Here is a 22,099-nt window from a genome sequence, read left to right as displayed (position 1 = left end):
ATCTAACAACACTAAGTGTGAGCTCATGCCAACTATCTACACTGTATTGCTTATAGGAGTTATGAGATTGATCACTGTTCGTTATATTCACCTTTCTATCAAATGAAGGCTCTCGTCAACGTGAAAGTTTCCTGTTATATCGGAACATACTTGGTATTTATCATGCGCATGTCGATAATTACCGAGAAACACGGGATAATAATCGAAGAAGGTGGTGGCGGCCATGATCGATGTTAGAATACCACAGAAAATATATTTAACGATAATGGATGTATAATATATACGATCGTCATTTGTTCTTCCTTTAACGCTGATATTTGGAGTTCGTTTGAACACTTCATGGATCGATGCCAATTTTTGTGTACACTTCAGTAAAACGATTCCTGATTAGTCCTTCATTATTTGTCAAGTTATTGTTATTGGTCGAATCTTTATTGAATTATTCATGAGACGGTGGTCAATAACACGACCTCAAATGCAATGCTGTCAGATCTGTCTCCAGTGTAACGGTTAGAGAAGACCTGATCTTGATACGCAACTTCCGAGATATCAGCTCTTTTGTGATGGCGGTACGTTCTGTATTCTGTTGAACGCTTTGGTGGGTACAAGATGTATAAATACAGTATAGACTGGCTATCTAAATAAGGATGAAAGCGTAAAGAACAAGGTACAATTGTGTACATAAAAAGGCCCAAAAAATTTCTCTTGATTTAAATGTGTCTTGAATCAAGCTTGATCTGTGTTTTGAATAAGTTAAATACATGCCAAGTACACAATCTCAACTTAAATCGAAGTTATTTCTAATTTTATAGCATTATTACGTCATGAATAAGAGTTTTTCCCGCCATTTTTCAAAAAGAGTTTGATAACTGTTAAATTTGATCCAGATTATTGCTTAGGAAAAGGTGTCCCCATCCGTCGAGCAAAATGCAATTAATATATATTGTGTATTAAGAGAAGGCGAAAAATGTATTTGAATATGAATTTGCTCGACACATGGGCTGTATGTTTTCTGAAGGGAAAACACCCTGAATTTATGAAATTTTTCATTCATTTTGGCATTTTTGGCAATTTTATGCCAACTTCACGCTCCTCTCATACAACACAAAGTAATTTCGGATCAAATTAAACGTAGTTTTGATTTGCTTATATATTCCTTATTTGAATGTCAGATTTTGGGACCCCTGCTGAATTCATCTATTTCCTGGACCAGATGACAGTAGAAACTGTACCTACTTCTTTTCTTTTTATCAACCGTTGGTATACATTATACTGACAATATCAAGAATATTTTGTTTGAATTACGCCATTGCATTAAATATGAACTTATTGTTTATTTCCTCTGCTATGTAAGTGATACTTTTATCAAAGAAAGATGGTGATTATCAATTTTTGTTTGAGCTATTTTATTATCAAATACTCATAAACTTACTAAATGTGTGTGTTCCAGCAGTTCGGGTTGCTGCATGACGCCTGATAATCACCCTTTAGACAATATATGAACACAACGATCAGCATTTGTACCCACCGCGTGAGTACAAAAACATTTTGCGCCTCACCGTCCGTAAGAGGTCAAAAAGGGAAATAACTCTTGGGCAGCTCGGTAATTGTGTATTAGATTGCGTCTTGCGTATCATTATATTGTGTGGAATATAAAGTATATGATAATAGATAGCTCCGGAATTTTTAAGACTGCATGTGCGTCTAAATTTAGACTTTTTTTAAATCCTGGAATATCAAGAGATTAATTGTCACATTGAATTTAAACCTTTAATCTCCTATCTAAATTACTTATGTCCGACATAGGCTTCCATGTTCCCGAATACTATACTTCCGGGCAGAGATCTACGTAACAGACTTGTTTTATAACTCGTTGCACTTTTATCAGTGTGAATGCACGTTTTGTCCAATGATTCTCATGGGAAGGACGGTGCATTAGACTCTTAATATACAAGGGCAGTGAATTTATGGTTTATTTTCTTGTCAGCAATGACAACGTCTACAATCGATATTTCATTTACAGACATCACAGGGTGTTCCATTTGTTTCGGAAAATTTATAACGCCGAGGCTAAAACGGGTACGCTGAATTCGTACTGAAAGCGAAAGTTGAATTGTGATAGAAAAATGGCAACTTCACTAGACAGCTCTACAACGGAGGATGTTACATTTTGTTCGATATGTATCGAAAAGTTCAAGTCGCCGAGGTTTTTACCGTGTACACATTCCTTCTGTCACAAGTGTTTATCTTCCTACATTGATAATGTGTGTAAATCTACGGAGCCTCGTTTGGGATTTAATTGTCCATTATGCCGTGAGTACATTCCCATTGATAATGCCTTGGGTGAGCCAGAGAAGTGGGCAGAACTTTTCCCTGAAAACGAAGTATTAGGAAAACTTTTACAGGAATCAGAACAAACACAATGCGAGACTTGCTTACGACAGAGCGAAGTAGAGTATGCAACCGATTTTTGTTTCTTTTGCATGGAATATTTGTGCAAATTGTGTACAAAATATCATAAAAGAAGTCTAACAACACTTGACCATAAGACAGTACCAGTGAATAAAATGAAAGGAATGAATATTACACCGAGAATTGGTAGAGAAAATATGTGTTCAACACATCAGGATAGAAAACTAGAGCTATTTTGCAACGATCACGAAGAGCCATGCTGTGCAATGTGTGTCAGTACGGAACACAGAAAATGTGAAAGTGTTGATGCTATAAAGAAAACTGCTGAGACTCTCAGAGAGATTCTTAGTCATAATTTCGACAGCCTGTCTGAAGACATACATATTCTTGAAAACAAATTAGTAGATGCAAAGAAGGAACAAGAAAGGTTCGTTACAGAATGGATGATAAAGCAGACCAGATTACAGAGAATACCACGAGAGAATTTCGGGTTGCTATCGATCACTTGCAGCATCTGAAAAATGAGTATCTAACAAAAATGGCTACCGCTGTAAAGAGAAATAAAGAAAAATACGAAAAATGCATAGACACGCTATCAGATGGAATTCAATGCACAGATTACTGTTACAGAAATATTGAGGATTGTAGAAAAAGTCAGGATGACATCGATATGGTTGTGAAGTACTATAAAAGCAGAAAAATATTTGAACAACTCAAAAATTACGAATTTACACAAATACGCATAGGGCTTAAGGAAGGAAAGGATCCTATTTTGGAAGATATCATGGATCTTGAAAGTTTTCCTGGTGCAGTATTTTCAGAGTCCCTATTTGATGTCAAGTCTGATCTGAGAAGAGTTGAGTTATCTTTATTAAATCATTTTAGCATTGATGCAGGCTGCGTATGTGATGGTACGTTTTTATCAAATGGAGAGTTCGTTCTATCATGGCTGTCGACAAAAAGGCGGGGTTGTAAAAGGAGCAACAATGGTAAATGCTTCTTTTATAACAAAGTGTTTGCGTGCACAAGATCCATTGACTTGTCTTCAGAACCTTTCGGTCTGTGTGAAAAGGCACGAGAATTATTAGTGGCATGCCACGGTTCAAGATCCATTGAAAGGGTATCACTTTACTCTTATTCCAAATCATCAAATATGATATTCACCAGTCTTCACAAAAACTTTGGAATAGCAAAGAAGGATGCTTACTTTTACTATGCATGCAATGACAAAATCGTGAAGATAAACGAGTATGAAAGAATAATGAAAGAGTACAGCGCAGAGACTGGCGTGAAGCACATCGTCGCCACGAAAAAACACATAATATACAGTAACAGAAAAACACACGTCGTAACAGACGGAGGTCAAACCGTGTGGAAATGCGACAGTCCACATCTTAAATTTCTGTGTGGCCTTGACACGGACTCTGATGGTAATATCTATGTCGCTGGTAAATCCAGTGACAATGTCCATGTGTTGTCCAGTGAAGGCAAATTAATTCGACTTTTTGAGGACATTCCGAGACCATACTTTATGAAAATAAACAAAGCGAGAAATACATGTTGCGTGTGTAGCAATCGAAAACACATCAAAGTGTACGAATTCAAATAATCCCAGCGCTCCTCTCTCAGTGTTGTGATAACAGTGAAGTTTATGCAGAACATTAGAATAGTATTTTTTTCTATATGTTCAAATGTTGGATATAAAGAACAAATATGAAACTTTGATTCTCTGTAGTATTGTAGTTGTTAATTAATTGTAGTTGTTAATTAATTGTAGTTGTTAATTAAAAAGAATGAACAAATGGAGATAACGAACATCTGATTTGCACTTGTATGGCGTGCGTTTTGTTCTGATGTGATATTTCAACTCTAACACGGTACGAACGGACAAGAGTCATGGGCTTGATGGTATTTTTCACAGCAAGCAGTGTCACTTTTCGTCTATATGATTGTTCTATCGTATATTTCCGACTGAGCAAAACTAAGTATATACACGAGTGATAAAACTTGCATTCTTAGTCCGGGCATAAACATAATGCAGGGACAAATTTCGTAAATGGCTAACTACGAAATGTCAATATCTCGGCGAAAAATAAATACCAAGAAATAGTGACGACTAATTTCATAAAATAACACTTGAATGTTAATTGACACACAGTCAAGAGATACTTTATTCACTTTAATTACATATTTTACAGGTTAGGGAAGGGCCTGATAATCATTCTGAAAAGGTTAAATCGGGAAAAAAGATTAATATCAATTTCACATGTTTTATTTCTATCAATATCAACTTTGATTCGCTATGTCCTGAGTGTTTTTGATGAGCAACGAATGTTTTAAATAGATTGTTTGACATTTTATATTCTGCAATAATCTAATCCTCTCCTTTTTTATTCAGACGTTTTCAGGATAGGGCTAGAAGTCCACGGGATCTTCGTAATGATGCCAATATTTTTTTAATGAATAACCTTTAATAAAATCCTTGTATTTGTATCAAATGCTGTTGTTTACACAATAAATACTACCGACTTTGTGCTTGGGCATGTTTGAATGATTGATTGATTATTGTTTGAGAAAGGTGTTTTTAATTAAATATATTTACAACATTCAAGATTCTTGGTTTGCTATGCCATGCTTATTATCGTGAGATCTCGTCAGTAAATCTACTGAAAAACCTCAACATTGACAATCAGCGCGAAAATGTAGTTACTTGAGTCATTCCGACAAAAAAGGACAAATCATGTGGTGGCCGAGAAACGTACACTCTGCTGTTGCTTTTTAACTTGATATTTTAATACCGACGAAATCGCTTTCACCTCCGTGCTCGTCCATTGATGTAAACACTACCTTATATGGCATATGCAAATAATTTGACAACTGGAAGTTGAAACTTCAGTACATCAAAGATGGCACACAAATATGAATCAAGAAATTGGAATACATCGAAAAGTTGCAGGTTGTAAATTCATATATTGACTAAGAAATAGAGAATAGCATTTCAATTACGTAATGGAAGTCAGCAAATGTTTAAAATGATCGAAAATGTTGCGGGAGTGAATCACTCTCGCATTTGCACCATTACGGAGATCCTAAGGAGTTGTAGCCCCCTCAAAAAGAAAGAAAGAAATAATCGGAGAGGGCTGCATTAGCGCAGCTAACATTTTATAGGAAAGGTGAAGATAACAAACAGCGATCAATCTCATAACTCCTATAAGGAATACAATATACAATAGGACTGTTGTTCAGAATCAATGTAATGTCATGTTCCTGGGAAACTTAAACTTCAAACACTCTTATGCGTTTTGATATATCAAAAGCACATATAATGCCCCTCTCTTCATTTAATTTAAAGAATGTCGGGCTCGGGATGTCTTCGAACACCCTAATAAGTTCCCCGGTTCCAGACAACACGTGGACGTTATTGCTATCTGTTCCTGTAACGTATATGTTACCGACAGAGTCTTGATCGATTCCACATGGACATTTCAGGTTACGATTTTTATACTTCCAGACAATGTCTCCCTGATCGGTTATCGCTGTCACTTTTTCTATTTTCCAATCACTGTACACAATAAGTCCAGTGCTTGTTGCAAGTATATTTACATTATTTGCCCCTTCTACATCGTATATTTTCAATATCCTACCCACGCTATCGATTTTAATGATTTTCTTTCCACACGCAACATATATGTCACCCCTCCGGTTTGTTATTCCAAAAACTGATTCAGTCATGGGAATACTTCGAAGTTTCTGTAAATCTGATGAAGAAAATACTTCAATACTTTTTGAGCCGCTGCAAGTCACAAGAACTTCTTCATCGTTTTCTATCAAACCAAATGGTTTCTTAAGACTTTAACCAAATATACTGGGGACCCAATGTTTGTCCAAAAACATGCATTTCCCATCATCTCTGTAATCCGCTATCACAAAAGTGCCATTAGACAGAAATATACCATCGCACACGACATCCCCATCAATGCTAAATTCCTTTATTAAAGACATTTCTACAGTTCGAACATCAAAATAAAGTTGACGAGAGGATTCGGTATGGTGAACGTCAGAGAGAGCTGTCATATTCAAGATTTCCGTCAAAATAGGATCCTTTTTTGCAGAAATCATGATGCGCTTTCGTGAAAAATTCACGTGTTTTAAATGTTCATACGTTATTTTCGACGTATGAAACTTCATTATGAACTCCGTTTCATATTCACTGATTCGGGCTTGTTCAAACATTTTGCTGCAATACTCTGCACATTGTATTCCATCCGTTAAGGTGCCTATGCATGTTTGCAATTTTTCCTTGCTTTTCTTCAGAGAACTGGATATTTCTTCTATATGTTCATGTTGCAATTTCTGTAAGTGGTCAAGAAGAGTTTTAAAATCCTCTTCCGATCTTGCTATCATTTCATCAACCGAATTTTCGATTTCCGTTATATTCTTCTCTTCTTCGTCTTTGGCCTTTTCTAATTTACTTTTAAATTTGTTTACATCATCCATAATGGAGTCAACCTTGCCACTTTCCTTAAAAACATGTACAGCATTTTCAATAGTGTCAAACTGCTCACATCTCCTATGCTCCATGCCACCACACATTGCGCAACAGGGCTGTTCGTGATCAAAGCAATATAACCTAATCTTTTCATCCTTATGGGTGGCACAGCTGTTTGAGATATCAACAATGGATGTTCTGTTCGCCGATTTCAGTTCATTTAGTGGAGATACTTTGTGGTCTCGTGACGACATATTCTTCCTGTGGCATTTCGTACATATTTTGCATAAATGTTCTAAACATGAAAAGCAGTAGTCCGAGGCCTCCTCTTCTTCTTTTTCTCTCAAGCATGGCTCACAAAGCAATTGGTCTGATTTGTCTACAATTTTCCTCAACATTTCATTCACAGGAAAAAGCCCCGCCCACTCGTGTGGCTTATCGAAGGCGCCAGGACTGGGCGTATACTCACGGCATAATGGACAATTAAATCCCAAACGAGTCTCCGTAGATTTACACAAGCTCACGATGTAGGAAGATAAACAACCGTGACAGAAGGAATGTGTACACGGTAAAAACCTCGGCGACTTGAACTTTTCGAAACATATAGAACACAATGCAACATCCTCCATCGAAGAACTGTCTAGTGATGTTGCCATCTTTATAAATTACAAACCAACTTTCGCTTTCATTTCAAATTTGGCGAATTTGTCGTAACCTGGACGTTCAACTTCTTTTTCGAAACAAATGGAACACATTATGTTTGCATCTGTAAATGAAGAGTCGATGGTCGACGTTGTCATGCCAAAAAGCACATAAATCATAAATTTCACTGTCCGTGTAGATATAGAGAATACAATGTCCGCAACACCGACGTGCAGAAAACACACACTGAAAATGTCTTCAGAAACGGGACAAAACTGTGACGTAGGCAGAGTATTCAGAGACATGGAAAGCTATGTGGGACATAAATATACCTAATCCTTTTTTGGGGCGGGGTGCTGGTTAAGGTTTGGTTTGTATTTATATAAAGAATAATTTAACACGACGATACATGGGTGACAGTTAATTAATGTATTGATATTCCAAAATTAGAAACACTAGATTTATTCGCAGACCATTCAATTTCAATTATAATTTTTGTTTAGATGGAGGAGTTCGCTTCCTGAAATTGATTTTTACTAGATCCGTGCCTAAATGCTTTAAGTTTATAAAATTATCTGACTGTGGCCCTGTGGTTAAGGAGAAACATATATGTAAATAACAGGCACACATAGATTAGATAAGTGTTTGGCTGAATAAGAACTCATCTCCAACCGGAGAACGAAATGACAAATTCCTTCATTTTAAAGACAGAATGTGGGTGTACAAAATTGCATTAAGGTGGAGCTCCCTTATTGCACGAAAACAAATTCTTACATTTCTAACATTAACCCAGGAGCAAATATTCATATTGATTTAAATAGCAAGACCAATTAGATTGATTGATTGATTAAATATTGTTTAAAGTCCCTCTCGAGAATCTTTAACTCATATGGAGACGTCACCACTGCTGATGAAGGGCTGCAACATTTAGGCCTATGCTCGGCGCTTACGGCCTTTGAGCAGGAAGGGCTATTTATCGTGCCACGCCTGTTGTGACGCGTGACCTCGGTTTTTGCGGTCTCATCCGAAGGACCGCACCATTTAGTCGCCTCTCACGACAAGCAAGGGTTACTGAGGACCTATTCTACAGTTAGAAAGAGCACAACCAAAATTGTTTATTTTTAAAGTATAAATTGAAATTTCAAATCTTCTTCCCCTACATAGGAAATAAAGATGTATTGGGATTATCACAATTCACTACTGCTATCAAAATATGGAATTTCGAGGCTAGAGAATGAAAATATGTGCTGGAAAGTTATGAATTTAACCCATGCAGCGAAGGGTCAGTACCCCCCCCCCCCTCCTTTCTCCACTGATTTGAGGATTCGAAGTTTATATCATAACATTTATTTCTCTTGTTATGATATTTATGATTTTCCGGTATTCGGGGTATCCCTTATAGTTACAGGGTCTTAGCTCAATGAAATCACTACGAGTTCATTCTCCCCTTATGAATTACTAACCAATTCCTTTAGTGATAACTACGGAACCAATCTCAATTCCAATGCGAAAAGTCCAACCCGTTAACTTTGGTGTATAGCGTCCTCGGCACCTAAAAACAGGAAGACTTCGTCAAAATTTAGCAAAGGAATTCTTTATTTTTAACACACACATTTAATAAATACAATTTTATATTTACAAATATAAAGTGAAGTTTAAACATCAACAAATAAATAATCAATAAAACAATCCATTATCTTAGCATATTCAACAAGTTCATCTTATAAACTACAAAATCACATAACTTCTTACCTAAAAACAGCAATACTTCGTCAGAATTTAGCGAAGGAATTCTGACGACTTTTCGCCTTGTGCGCGTTTTTATACCACCTATTATTATTCTTAAATAACTCCTATCCTAATAAGGGGATTCAGCATTATTATCTCCCTGTCTCTGTGTGAGAAGCTATTTATTTCTGATCCTACCCCAGTGGTCAGTTAGTGCATCCTTACCCACTGACCAAGTACACAAGTTATTTCTAAAATATGTGCATTATCTATCAACCTGCAAGTGTCCGTAATTATTGTCGGCTTGCCGAGTTTACTCAATAATGCTTATCGCTCCATTATTTTTGTTTATCAGCAAAATGCAAAGATCATTAAACTATGTCATTTTCTTTTAGAAAATGTATAATTTCATTTACAATGTACACTGAAATATTCATTATGATATTTAGGTAAAATGTTCCTGTTTTAGTTCATGAAGTCTCCAAATCCCCCTTTATTTCCCCATCCCATCCGCCCACAATTTAGGATTTTGAAACTAGTGGATTCTAAAAAATTCTAAAGAACTTTTAGTAAACTTGAAATCACAGAATTTTCCCCAAATCAATAGCATTAAAACCTATGACTTTTCAACACTATACACGACCATTCCTCACGATAAATTAAAGACTAGACTTTTTGACATCATAGACAGTTGCTTCTTCAACAAAAACGGAAAACGGAAATATTCATATCTAGTGATCAGTCATTCAAAAACTTACTTTGTTAAACACCACTCTGATTCCACGCACAAGTACTCTGAAGTTGAAATAAAAAATATGCTAGAGTTCCTCATTGACAATATCTTCGTGGTCTTTGGTGATCAGGTCTTCCAACAGTCTGTTGGAATTCCCATGGGCACGAATTGTGCTCCTTTGTTAGCTGACCTGTTTTTATATTCATATGAAGCATAATTTATTCAAAAACTTCTACGTGAAAAGAAAAAATCTCTCGCTGTGACCTTCAATTCGACTTTTAGATATATCGATGACGTTTTGTCTATTAACAATGATAACTTTCATTCATATGTCGATTTGATATATCCCTGTGAGCTCGAAATAAAGGATACCACAAAGTCGTCCACTTCTGCTTCATACTTGGATATTTTATTGAATGTAGACATTAACGGCAAACTAACAACTCAACTGTATGACAAACGGGATGATTTCAGCTTCTCCATTGTAAACTTCCCACATTTATGTAGCAATATTCCATGATCACCTGCATATGGTGTTTATATATCTCAACTGATTCGATATGCAAGAACTTGTTCTGGGTATAGTCAGTTTTTAAATCGAGGTAAGCTACTGACAAACAAGTTGATGGTACAGGAATTTCAACAGTCTCGATTGAAGTCAGCATTTCGCAAATTCTATGATCGTTATAACGATCTAGTTCGTCAATACAACATCGCATTGGGTCAAATGCTGTCTGACGTGTTTCATACCGATTGTTAAGCCGTTCTTGGCACACTGATTTTGACTGAGGATAACTCCGTTTACCTGATCAGGATATGGGGCTCACTGCGGGTGTGACCGGTTAACAGAGGATGCTTACTCCTCCTAGGCACCTGATCCCACCTCTGGTGTGTCCAGGGTCCGTGTTTGCCCAACTATCTATTTTGTATTGCTTGTAGGAATTATGAGATTGATCACTGTTCGTTATCTTCACCTTGCACTATCAAAAGTTAGATCTGGTGGCATTGCTTTGCTGTTTAGAGATTCACTTGTGAAGTGTGTCACAGTAATTAACACAAATTGTAAATATGTATCCTGGTTTAAAATGAACAAATCACTGTTTAATATTGATGAAGATATTTATTTCGGTGCTGTATACATCCCTCCTGAAGGAAGTAAATACTCATCTCCTGATTGTTATGTTGAGATTGAACACGAATCAATCAATATAAGTAGAGAGTGTAAATATGTATGTTTGATGGGAGATTTCAACTCGAGAATTGGAAAATTAAATGATTTTGTTGAAGTGGATGATTTTTTAACAAATGTCAAACAATGTAATTCTGTTGAAATTGAAAATATTGATATTTTATCATTTTTTGACAATATCAATATCTCCGCAGTCAGAACAGCGCAGGATACCTCAACTAATAATTTTGGTTATAAATTGATAGATTTTTGTGTGAATAATAATCTATATATTGTAAACAGTCTTTTGGGTAATGATAAAGGTGTTGGAGATTTTTCCTGTAAAAACAGAAGCACTGTGTATTATGTGTTATCAAGCAGAGAACTGTTTAATATTTTAATGAAGTTTGATATTTTAGATTTCTGTGCTTTATTTTCAGATGTTCATAATCCTATTTCTTTTTGTATCTCTACAGTTCAGAATTTTACCACTTTAAAAAAAAAAAATGAACATCAAAGTACAGGTGAAAATCAGCCACGTGTGAAATTGTGGTGCGCGGACAAAGCTGACGTTTTTCGTAATGGTATTGACGTTCAGGCCGTAAATAATATTGAAAGTTACTTGAATGAATTATCCACTAGGTCTAGTATTTGTAAAGCAGACATTACCAAGGTAGCAAATGATATATGTAATGTGTATTTGAACACAGCCAGTGAAGTATTTGGAGTTACAAAAAATGTACAAAAAATGAAAAATAAACCCTGGTTCAATAGAGAATGTAGAGCTGCAAGAAGAAAATTTCATTTAGCGAAACGACTTCATAATAGGCACACGACAGCAGAAAACAAAGACAATCTTAAAACAATGAGTAAAAACTACAAACGTATAATGGATAGTTGTATGAAAAAGTATAAGTTTGAAATAGCACGTACACTGTCTGAACTGCGCTCTACAAACTCTAAAGAATATTGAAAGATCTTAAATTCATCAAATAAAAATAAGAAATGCGCCGTCGATATTAACGAAATGTTCCAGTTTATGAGGAATCTTAATTTAGGTGATTCTAATGACGATTTAACAGGGAATTTTGATAATTTTGATTTTGTTCCAAACGATGGAGATACCTCTGATGAGTTCCTTAACACTGTTATTACTGACGACGAAATAGAAAAGGCTGCTAGAAAACTTAAACACGATAAAGCACCTGACTATGATAATGTATTAAATGAACATATCTCATCAACTTTGTCAATATTTTTACCTGTGTATAAGAAACTTTTTAATATGATTTTTGACAGTGGCTTTGTTCAAGATGAGTGGTTACTTGGAGTTGTTAAACCTATATACAAAAATAAGGGTGATCCAACATCACCGGAAAATTACCGCCCTATTACTTTGTTAAGTTGTCTCGGTAAACTTTTCACATGCATTTTAAATAGTTGACTGGAGGCATACGCCGAGGAAGTTAATTTGATTAATGAAAATCAAGCTGGGTTTAGGAAAAACCATTCAACATTAGATCATATTCTTTCTTTACAGTTTTTGTCACACACTCTAATGAGTAAAAAAAGAAATTATTTTGCGCATTTATTGATTTTAAACAAGCATTTGACACTGTGTGGAGAAATGGTCTGTGGAACAAGTTAACTACAAACGGTATCAAGGGAAAATGTTTTACTTATATCAGAAATATGTATATGGGAATTAAATCAATGATTAAGATAAATGGCATGTCAACTGACTTTTTCACATGTAATGTTGGGGTAAGACAGGGCGAACATGTATCCCCATTTCTGTTTGCTTTGTATATTAACGATCTTGAATATTTTTTACAAGAAAAAGGCATTATTGGCCTACATAGTGTTACTAATTCAATTGAAGAAGAACTTATGTTGTACTTGAAACTTTTAATTCTGCTATATGCAGATGATACAATTATAATGGCTGAATCTGCTGATGATTTACAATGTGCGTTGAATGAATTTTTTATATACTGTACCCAGTGGAAATTGAATGTTAATGTCGATAAAACAAAAATTTGATATTCTCAAAGGGTCCATTGATGAAAAGGCAATTTTACTATAATGGGGGTGTGATAGAGAATGTAAAAGAATTCAAATATCTCGGTATTATATTTTCTAGATCAGGGTCTTTTTGTAGAGCTAAGAAACATTTATGTGAACAAGCCCAGAAAGCTATGTATGGAATTATAAGGAAAATTAGATTGTTTGATTTACCAATTAGTTGTCAATTTGACCTGTTTGAAAAAGTAGTTTTACCAGTTTTAATTTATGGATGTGAAATATGGGGGAATGAAAATTTACAAGTTGTAGAGCGCATTCACTTAAAATTTCTGAAACACATTTTTCAGCTGAAAAGCTCTACGCCCTCATTTATGGTATATGGTGAAACAGGTCGTTTCCCAATCTATATTAATATGTATAGCAGAATGATTTCATACTGGGCTACATTATTGCAAGGTTGTGACTTTAAAATTGTTAATGTACTTTATAAATTTTTGCATACACAATATCTTAACGGTACTGTTAAGAACCCCTGGTTTGAATGTATTCATCGAATTTTAAACATGTGCGGTCTTTCAAATATATGGAATCAACAAAAGAACATAAATGTAAAATGGATAACAAATACTGTCAAACAAAGACTTAAGGATCAATTCATTCAAACATGGTCGAGCGATATGTTCAATTCATCTAAAGGTAAAATATACAGAACTTTTAAAATAGACTTTGGACCAGAAAAATATTTAGAAATATTGTCAAAAAAATTTAGAACTATTTTTCTTTAATTTCGCACCACAAATCACCGCCTCCCTATAGAGACTGGTAGATGGATTGATATTCCATATAATGAAAGATTTTGTGTTTTGTGTAAGGAATCGAAAATTCCAAACGAATTCCATTATATATTAGAATGCAATGCTTTGTCAAATATTAGAAAAGAATACCTACACAGTTGATATTACACAAGACCTAATGTTATTAAATTTCATGAAATTATGTCAACCAGTAAGGTTAAAACACTTAAAAAACTCTGTATGCTTATCTCGAAAATCTATGAGTTAGTCTGTCCTCCTTAATATATTTTCTAAATACTTTTTCAATACATGTATATTTGTACATATTCTGACCTTATTCTTACTCAAATGTATGTTTACTTAATGCACCTCATGTACCATGTATAATGTGGTTTGAGTGAATAAAATGAACTTGAACTTGAAACTCGGCCATTTTTAATTGTTTGTGAGGAATTTTAAGCAGGCTAACTTTCCGCCTTCCACGGTCCCTTGAAACACGGTTTTAGACAGAAGCTATTTCATATTTTATATGATACTAGTGAGTACATTTGAAGAAAAACAATGACTGATCGATTGATTGTATATTGTTACGTATTGTTTAACGTTCCTCTCGAGAATATTTCACTCATATGGAGACGTCACTATTGCCGCGGTAAGGCTTCAAAATATAGGCCGCTATCCTCGGTGCTTATGACCATTAAGCAGGGAGGGATCTATATCGTGCCACTTTTGCTCTGACATGGAGCCTCGATTTTTGTGTCACCATTTACGACAAACATTTACTGAGAACCTACTGTAACCCGGAGCTCCACAGGAAAAGAAAACAACGAATATCCTCAATAATCCTAACGAGTCTGCCAGCGCCACATAGCACGTGAATATTGTCATTTAGGAAAGCAGCAAAAACATTTTGCATGTTTACTATAGATAGACTAAAATTAACCAATAAGACAATATACTTATCTTTTAAAAATTTAGAATCAATCAGTAATTCAAAAAACTAAAATAATTCAGTGTACTTGTTCTATCATATATATTCATTGCAATTTCATGTTAATAATCTTAGTTAGCATTCACACAAGAAAAACAAAATACAAATGTAAATGCCATGATATTGCTGCTTGCTCTAAATAAAAAGTAGACAACAAAAACTAAAGGCCGATACACAGCCTACACAAAAATGGCTGCAGATGACAGAAGGGTGGACAGTGGGTCTATAAAATCCAGTTGGCAGATCAAACATAACTTCTCTCTTGTGTAAAATCAATGATTGCCATGTGACCCAAATTAGCTCAACTGAATGGTTAAAAATGAGAAATCAAAGAATAGGATAAACAAGGAATTAGAGATCAACATATAAAGATTGTAAAATAAGTTCCAAATAGCCGCGCTAGTCCGTCAGTCCAAGACCGAAATCAGGGAGATCGATAAATATGAAATATTATCCCGCCTTTGAGCCAGTAAAATCATAGTAAAGTTATAATTGAACATACAATAATATTTCAGGTGCCTTAGAAAACTGGTATTTATATTTTTTTCAACCCATCTTCTTTTTTCTTAAATCAGGAGACTTAATCGTATTTTCAGAAGCATCAAGAAAATTAATTCACATACAAATATCAGTATATTTTCATAGCGAGGAAAGTATTGTGACGCTTATAATGAATATAATTATATTCTACATGTAGTGGTAAACTTCCAGAGTTTTTCAAAGAGATATATGTAATTATTAATGGCCTTGAGCTAATCATTTATGAAAGAAGAATTTTGGAAAATGGAGACAATTTTATTTAATTCAGCCATATCAAAAGAATGATAATGCAAAAGATTGACAAATTACTTACAGCACCAATACATGGATGTCAATAAAAATATCCTTTAAACTCAGGCGTGAAACATTTATCTAATGGCAAACCCGATTAATAACAACGCATCTCGGAAAATGGCTTATGTCATGCGATTTAAGAAGAATTTATTATTATTAAAGTTTTTAAATGAAAAGGTGTAGATAACGAACATTGATCAATCCCATAACTCTTATAAGGAATACAAAATATAGAGTTGGGCAAACACGGACCCCTGGACACACCAGAGGTGGGATCAGACAAACACGGACCCCTGGACACACCAGAGGTGGGATCAGACAAACACGGACCCCTGGACACACCAGGGTAGGATCAGGTGTATGGGCAAGCACATCAACATCTTGTTTATTGAATCAATCAACTCTTTAAATTCATTAATCAATGAAATAAAATAATCTCATCACAACAACAAACCATATGTATGTTTCCATATTTCTATACATCCGATATTATGAATTTTCGCCAACTTAATGTAACTGGTAACTGCCACGTAATTGAGCTGGCGGTTGGCACTTGGTTTAATTTGCGACCGTCATTTATCTAACCGGTGACCACTTAAATTATATGGCAGCCGTCCCTTAATTTAGACATGCCGACTGTCTATTTAATAAAACACCTTTGTACTACTGAGTTATTAGTTTTGTAAGAGTTGAAAATAGTCCACAGACTCGTAGAATCAGTTGTTAAAGTGTTGGAACAGCCGAAGGAGAATTTGTCTTCTAGAAGTGCTAACAAAGCATAATTAGGATCTCAAAATCTCTTTTGTCCAAGCTTTATACTCCTAAATTGATTGGAGGTCAGCTCCCTTGGTCTTTCAATTCATCAGTTCAGTCAAGGTTAAATATTTTACTTTCATTAGTACCATTAAATGAGTGGAGTGATGGCTAACTCCATCATTTATCTTATTTTACCTGTAAAATAACATAATTTGCATGTAAAATAACGAAATATAAACGTTGCCAAAGGTTGAGGACAGCACTTGCTTCCAAGTACAAAATACGTTAGTCTATAAAGTACACAGTAAGATTTTTTCGTGCGCGAATATATTTGTCGACATTTGATATGGACATTCATATAACGTTGTGAATTAACAACACAATCGGTTTCGGTTACAGTAGTTGATCCCCTTTTATTTTTGGAGAGAGAGAGATCGAGAGAGAGAGAGAGATCGAGAGAGAGAGATCATATTATGATTATCAGTATAATAATAACTAAAGAATATGAATTTAATTACTGACACTCGTCTGGTAGATTAAGTAGCGGTCGCCATATAAATTAAGTATTGACCGCAAGATCAATGCATACTAATTATATACCCTGGCACCCACCGGCTTTCACGCATATAAAGACGCTGCTAACTTCGGTACATTTTCACAAGTCAAGGGTTATTGATTCTTTACCTCGCATTAACCCTTTAACATCAGTGATTATCAAAAAGTTGGGATTGTTCTGATTGTTTCCACACAAGAGTGGGAACCAATGAGAAAGCGGTTCTATTTATAACAACGCGAAGCGAGAGATTCAAATAAAAACCTGTGTATTGATATGGCTATTGATACGGCTATTCGAATCGTTTTAAACAATATTATCTAATGCGCAAATATTTTAAAACTTGATGTACAATCAATAAACATAATTAGTGGTGTAAATATTACAATCAATACAGCAGTATGAGATTGCGTCATTTGTATCCATGTACACTATAACAAGATGCAATGATTTCATTGGATGTTCTATCTATAGTAGGTTGTGTAATGATCTAAATGAGCCGAACTTTTATATAGCGACTGATGTCAAGTGTTAGTGCGAAGCATAGAGGCTAAGCCCGTTTTGGGCCCAAACTCTTGTGATATCATTTATTGTATTCGGGCCCAAATCGGGCTAAGCCCCTGTGGTGCGATGTAACGAATCAATAACCGTTGACTTGTGAAGATGACTTCGGTAATATACAAGATATCCATGACAGTAGGGGCGAGTCGCCTTCATCTTACTAATGTCTACTGTGACACCCTTGAGGAGGTCATTATGTCTTAAACACTGGCAATAACTTTAGGATGAACAAAAAGTGGTGTTATAATTCGTTCTTAAACACAGGTGGAAAGGTCCGTGATATACTTCAATATTTACATTGATGTTGATGCAGTAAATTAGTTCAATCCCTTCTCAAAATCGATTCGGACACCTGTAACGGACACACATTAGGCATTGTCTCCCCTATTATTGTTAGCCCCCATCCCCTCATGTTGATTTGGTGTTCAAGTGTGTGTAATATACTTATATTTGTAATACGTTCCCTTTGTTGGGATTAGATATGATTACTTATACAACACCTAGACTTCATATGGCTTCATATCCGATTCTGAATTCTCATTTCGTAGAACCCTCTAAATACACATTGGCAATAAGACATACAATAATTCTGAAAAAATCCTATTGCAAACGTTATCGTACATTCATCGTGATCAATCAAATTTGTCACCGAATTTCAGAAACCGGTACCTGTGCACTTCACGTGTCACGGGTGGGTCTACAATGTTCAAGTCGCTGATTCAAACTCGTCTTTCTCTGTCATTTCATGTCTTTGCCTACTTCATTTGTTTGGTAGATAGTAACTATTTCCCGAAAGTATGCTTTTTGATAAATACACCTAGTCCTTTATATCACCTTTCACATGTAATTCGTACACAATTTTATCAATTTCAACACTCTAGACCCACTTGTGAAACGCGAAGGAAGTATGAGACGGAAGCACGGGTTTTCTGAATTTCCCGACGAATTTGGTTGATCAATATATATCTAAGACATTCTATGTAATATAGTTTTTAAAGCAATATTGTGTATCTTATGAGAAAATCGATTTGATACTGGTCGCAGTAGCTCAGTGGTAGAGCTTTCACTTCGTAACCGGGAAGTCAATCCCAAGACGTAAACATAGATGATGCCTGCTCTTTCCCAAAACGTTCTGCATTAAGAAGGACCACGGATCTCTCCGACATGACCTTAAAACGGAGGTCCGTGTCACGGCAGGCGTTGCACGTTACACATATAAATTTATATATCCGTACGATAGATTCACTACTCTGGTCTTAAAGCGCGTAGATTGTTTTCTATGAATTCATACATCAAGGCATGTAAAATGTACCAATGTCGTGAATACTGTGCAGCCACAAGATGAGCCAATCAACATGGACACAAGAATGAATATTTCAGAACAAACATGTGAATTATTATAGGACTGTATTTCGGCACAACATCCCCTCATTTGTTCTTCATTACATCACCCAAACTGATAGTCCTTGGTCCAAAAATGCATTATTTCATTTCCAAATAAAGACATACAAAGACTCCGTTAAAAGTTATATGTTATTAGTTCAATCCGCAGCCTCGTTCCTGGACGCTTTATAAATAGTTTTCGTCGTATCAACTTGTACACCTACGTATATTCTGATAGCTCTTGATTCAAAGATGTTAAATTTTAGAAAACTAATATTGTATATCACTGCAGATATTGACTCTATAACATTTTACTACTGCAATACGGCACTATGGCGGCGTTTAGTGCTGCCCATAATATTTGGAGACAAGAAAAATGTTCCTGGCGCCTTTTTACAGCTTTGTGATATTGAGAAGTTTGTGAACAGAAAAATCCTATTTTAACACCGCATCGTCAACGTACAACCAACGCAATACAGTGAGATGATAACCAGTTTTTGTATTTCCATTCTCCTTGAATGCTGATTTACATGATTGTTTTTGTATCAATCAAAACCTGGCGATTTAACGTAGGTCGCGGGTTTAGACCTTTTTTACCCCCTCGAAAACCCCACCTGAAAATTGGACCGATGTATCTTGACAATGTATATGCAATTCTGTGAAAATTGTTTTTCATTAAAAAGCACAGTTTTTTTTTTTTAGTAATTAGGTTTTCAACATACCATTGTTTTAACGGCAGTGACACTGTTTTCCATTGAATTATATAGGACATAAGTGATTGACTTTGTGTGATTCATCTTTTAAGTAGACAGAATTTGGGTACTGTTAATTTTGTTAATATTAGTATCAAAGCGAAACAAAAACAATTTGATTTTTTTCTGTCTTTTTTCGGGGGGGGGGGGGGGGGGGGATATCGCGTTCGTTTTATAAAGAAAGAAATATCAAAGTTTGATTTTAAAAAGAGAAGGAATTCATCAAAGCAGAACATTTTAACAAACAACGTTACAATTAAATAATCGCGACGTCATTCAACGACGTCATTCATTTACTTTTCATGCGTCACTTCAAAAAGAACTCAAAACAACGTTATTGACTCTTGGTTTTAAGGGGAAATCAAATTTGTATGAACAATATAATTAATTATTTACAAAATACATGTTGCAAAATTTCTTAACTTATATGAATGTGTACATATATTGACCTATATATCTTATTCGTTTTGCAAGGCTAATAATTGAAATTCTTTTCTTCTTTTGCCATCGCGTGATCGCATTAGCAATGAATTAACTAATATTATAGTATAATTTCAATTATGAATCCCACTAAGGTTGAATGTTTAGTTTCACATAGTTTAATCAGGTTTTGATATTCTAACCAGAAATGGAACCAAAGTTGTACCTATCTTACACTATATTCATGTTTATCCACCCCCCTCCCCCTACAAACACATGGAAAGGCTCACTTTCCAAACCAAACAACGGGTACCTGTAAAGTGCGAAACGAAAGGAAATCTACCGAAACGAAACAAAATCCACCGAAACGAAACGAAACAGGTTGCATAACCGAGCTCTTTTAATTGTAATAATAAAGAATGGTTACAGTTTGGGGAAACACACTAAACGAGGGGTGGGGTCGTCGACATTGGATCCGTCTTTTGACATAGATACATTGTTTGAAGAAGCTGGTGATTGAGAAAATTGGAATCAGGAAGAGCTCTTAACCTCTTATTTCATTTCTAACTGCTGAGGTGCGAGTACTTACAGTAATGGAAAAAATTAAATAGTATAACATATATGAATGCAATTCGGTAAGATATATATATATATATATATATATATATATGTATTATTAAAAATTATTATTGATATATAAAGAGTCTAAAAATTCTATTCATTTGGGTTGTTGCTAAGACGTGGAATTGAAAACGGACGGAGAACGGAAATTTTTGTTATGCAATAATATCAGGAGGAGGTCAGCATTTTGTAAAATCAAAAGGCTTATGAACAAGAGAAGCAGAAATTACAAAGAGAACGGGAGGACATACTAAAAATCCACCGTTTGATATACTACATACAAATACAGAATATCCGCATATATATATATTTGTCTGTAAAGCAAAAAATACTGAAACATATATGTATGTCCAAAGGTGGATCCAACGCCGGCGACTCCACCCGGCGGTAAGTGTGTTTCTCCGGACCTCTGAGATTGTAACGCTCCGTTCTGAAATTTATGGATCTGAAACTAATTGCACATGGAATTTAATCAACTTCGGATGTGTACTTTGTACTTACTCACCTTCCCTTTCCAACTTTTGAAACTTTGTATCAGTCAAGCCGAAAGCCTACACCAAAGGGGAGGCGAATCTTATTTATACGTGGTAACTTTCACAGGAGCCTAAGATACCATTTTTAAATATTATAATTAAATGAGTTCGGTTATGCTATCTATTTCGTTTCGTTTCGGTGGGTTTCGTTTCGTTTCGTTTCTATTTCGTTTCACACTTTACAGGTACCCACCAAACAACCCCTTGAAAACATGAACGCGTTTTAAAACTATGCTTATTTTTAACTTGTATTACAGATTCACTTGAAACGTCTGTTACTTTTTCTAATTAACTTCACTCTCTTGTTATTATAGAATTTAGAGTTTTCAGCCCGTTGTAGTGTTTGAAATAACCGTGCACCCGACCGTCCGAGATGCATGAATTTTACCACGGGCGAATAAATTTCTTGGTATAGACACCCGATCGGACGTGAAAAAATTTCCGCTAAATGAAATTATTGTACCTGTAACAAAATGGACAGATCTCATCAATTTAGTATATTTTACTGCATATTCAACTGTATATCAAATTTCAATAAAAATAATGAACTAGAAACGAATTAGGTCCGTCGTACTCCATTAGAAGATGTATACTTGTAGTAATACATGTAAAAGTAAGTTTTAAATATGCAGTTATTTTCTCAGGGTTAGTAGGTCTTTGGCTGGGCGAACAACTTTACAAGAAATCAGCCCTGCATGTCTAGC

The 22,099-nt window shown here is 35.2% G+C and overlaps 3 protein-coding genes across 3 annotated transcripts; 2 read left to right on the top strand and 1 right to left on the bottom strand.

Annotated features, from left to right (window-relative positions):
• The first annotated feature begins 1,878 nt into the window (after positions 1-1,878).
• LOC125662089 (tripartite motif-containing protein 45-like) lies at positions 1,879-4,686 on the top strand. Its single transcript, XM_056148114.1, has one exon. The coding sequence runs from the start codon at positions 2,127-2,129 to the stop codon at positions 2,928-2,930; it is 804 nt and encodes a 267-aa protein (XP_056004089.1). The 5' UTR covers positions 1,879-2,126; the 3' UTR covers positions 2,931-4,686.
• LOC130049590 (uncharacterized) lies at positions 2,951-4,021 on the top strand. The gene has a single exon (XM_056147424.1). It carries the CDS (start codon positions 2,951-2,953, stop codon positions 4,019-4,021), a length of 1,071 nt encoding a protein of 356 aa, XP_056003399.1.
• Positions 4,687-5,542: 856 nt separating the features above from the next.
• On the bottom strand, positions 5,543-7,896 carry LOC125661057 (tripartite motif-containing protein 45-like). Its single transcript, XM_048892936.2, has one exon. It carries the CDS (start codon positions 7,555-7,557, stop codon positions 6,265-6,267), a length of 1,293 nt encoding a protein of 430 aa, XP_048748893.2. The 5' UTR covers positions 7,558-7,896; the 3' UTR covers positions 5,543-6,264.
• Between the last annotated feature and the right edge of the window lie 14,203 nt (positions 7,897-22,099).

Source organism: Ostrea edulis, chromosome 8 (genome assembly GCF_947568905.1).
Source record: "Ostrea edulis chromosome 8, xbOstEdul1.1, whole genome shotgun sequence".
NCBI lineage: Eukaryota > Metazoa > Mollusca > Bivalvia > Ostreida > Ostreidae > Ostrea > Ostrea edulis.
Note: the sequence above shows the minus strand (reverse complement) of the source record. Positions and strands in the feature narration are given on the sequence as shown.

Coding starts and splice junctions, on each gene's coding strand:
- LOC125662089 (XM_056148114.1), top strand. CDS start 2,127: ATGGCAACTTCACTAGACAGCTCTACAACGGAGGATGTTACATTTTGT.
- LOC130049590 (XM_056147424.1), top strand. CDS start 2,951: ATGGCTACCGCTGTAAAGAGAAATAAAGAAAAATACGAAAAATGCATA.
- LOC125661057 (XM_048892936.2), bottom strand. CDS start 7,557: ATGGCAACATCACTAGACAGTTCTTCGATGGAGGATGTTGCATTGTGT.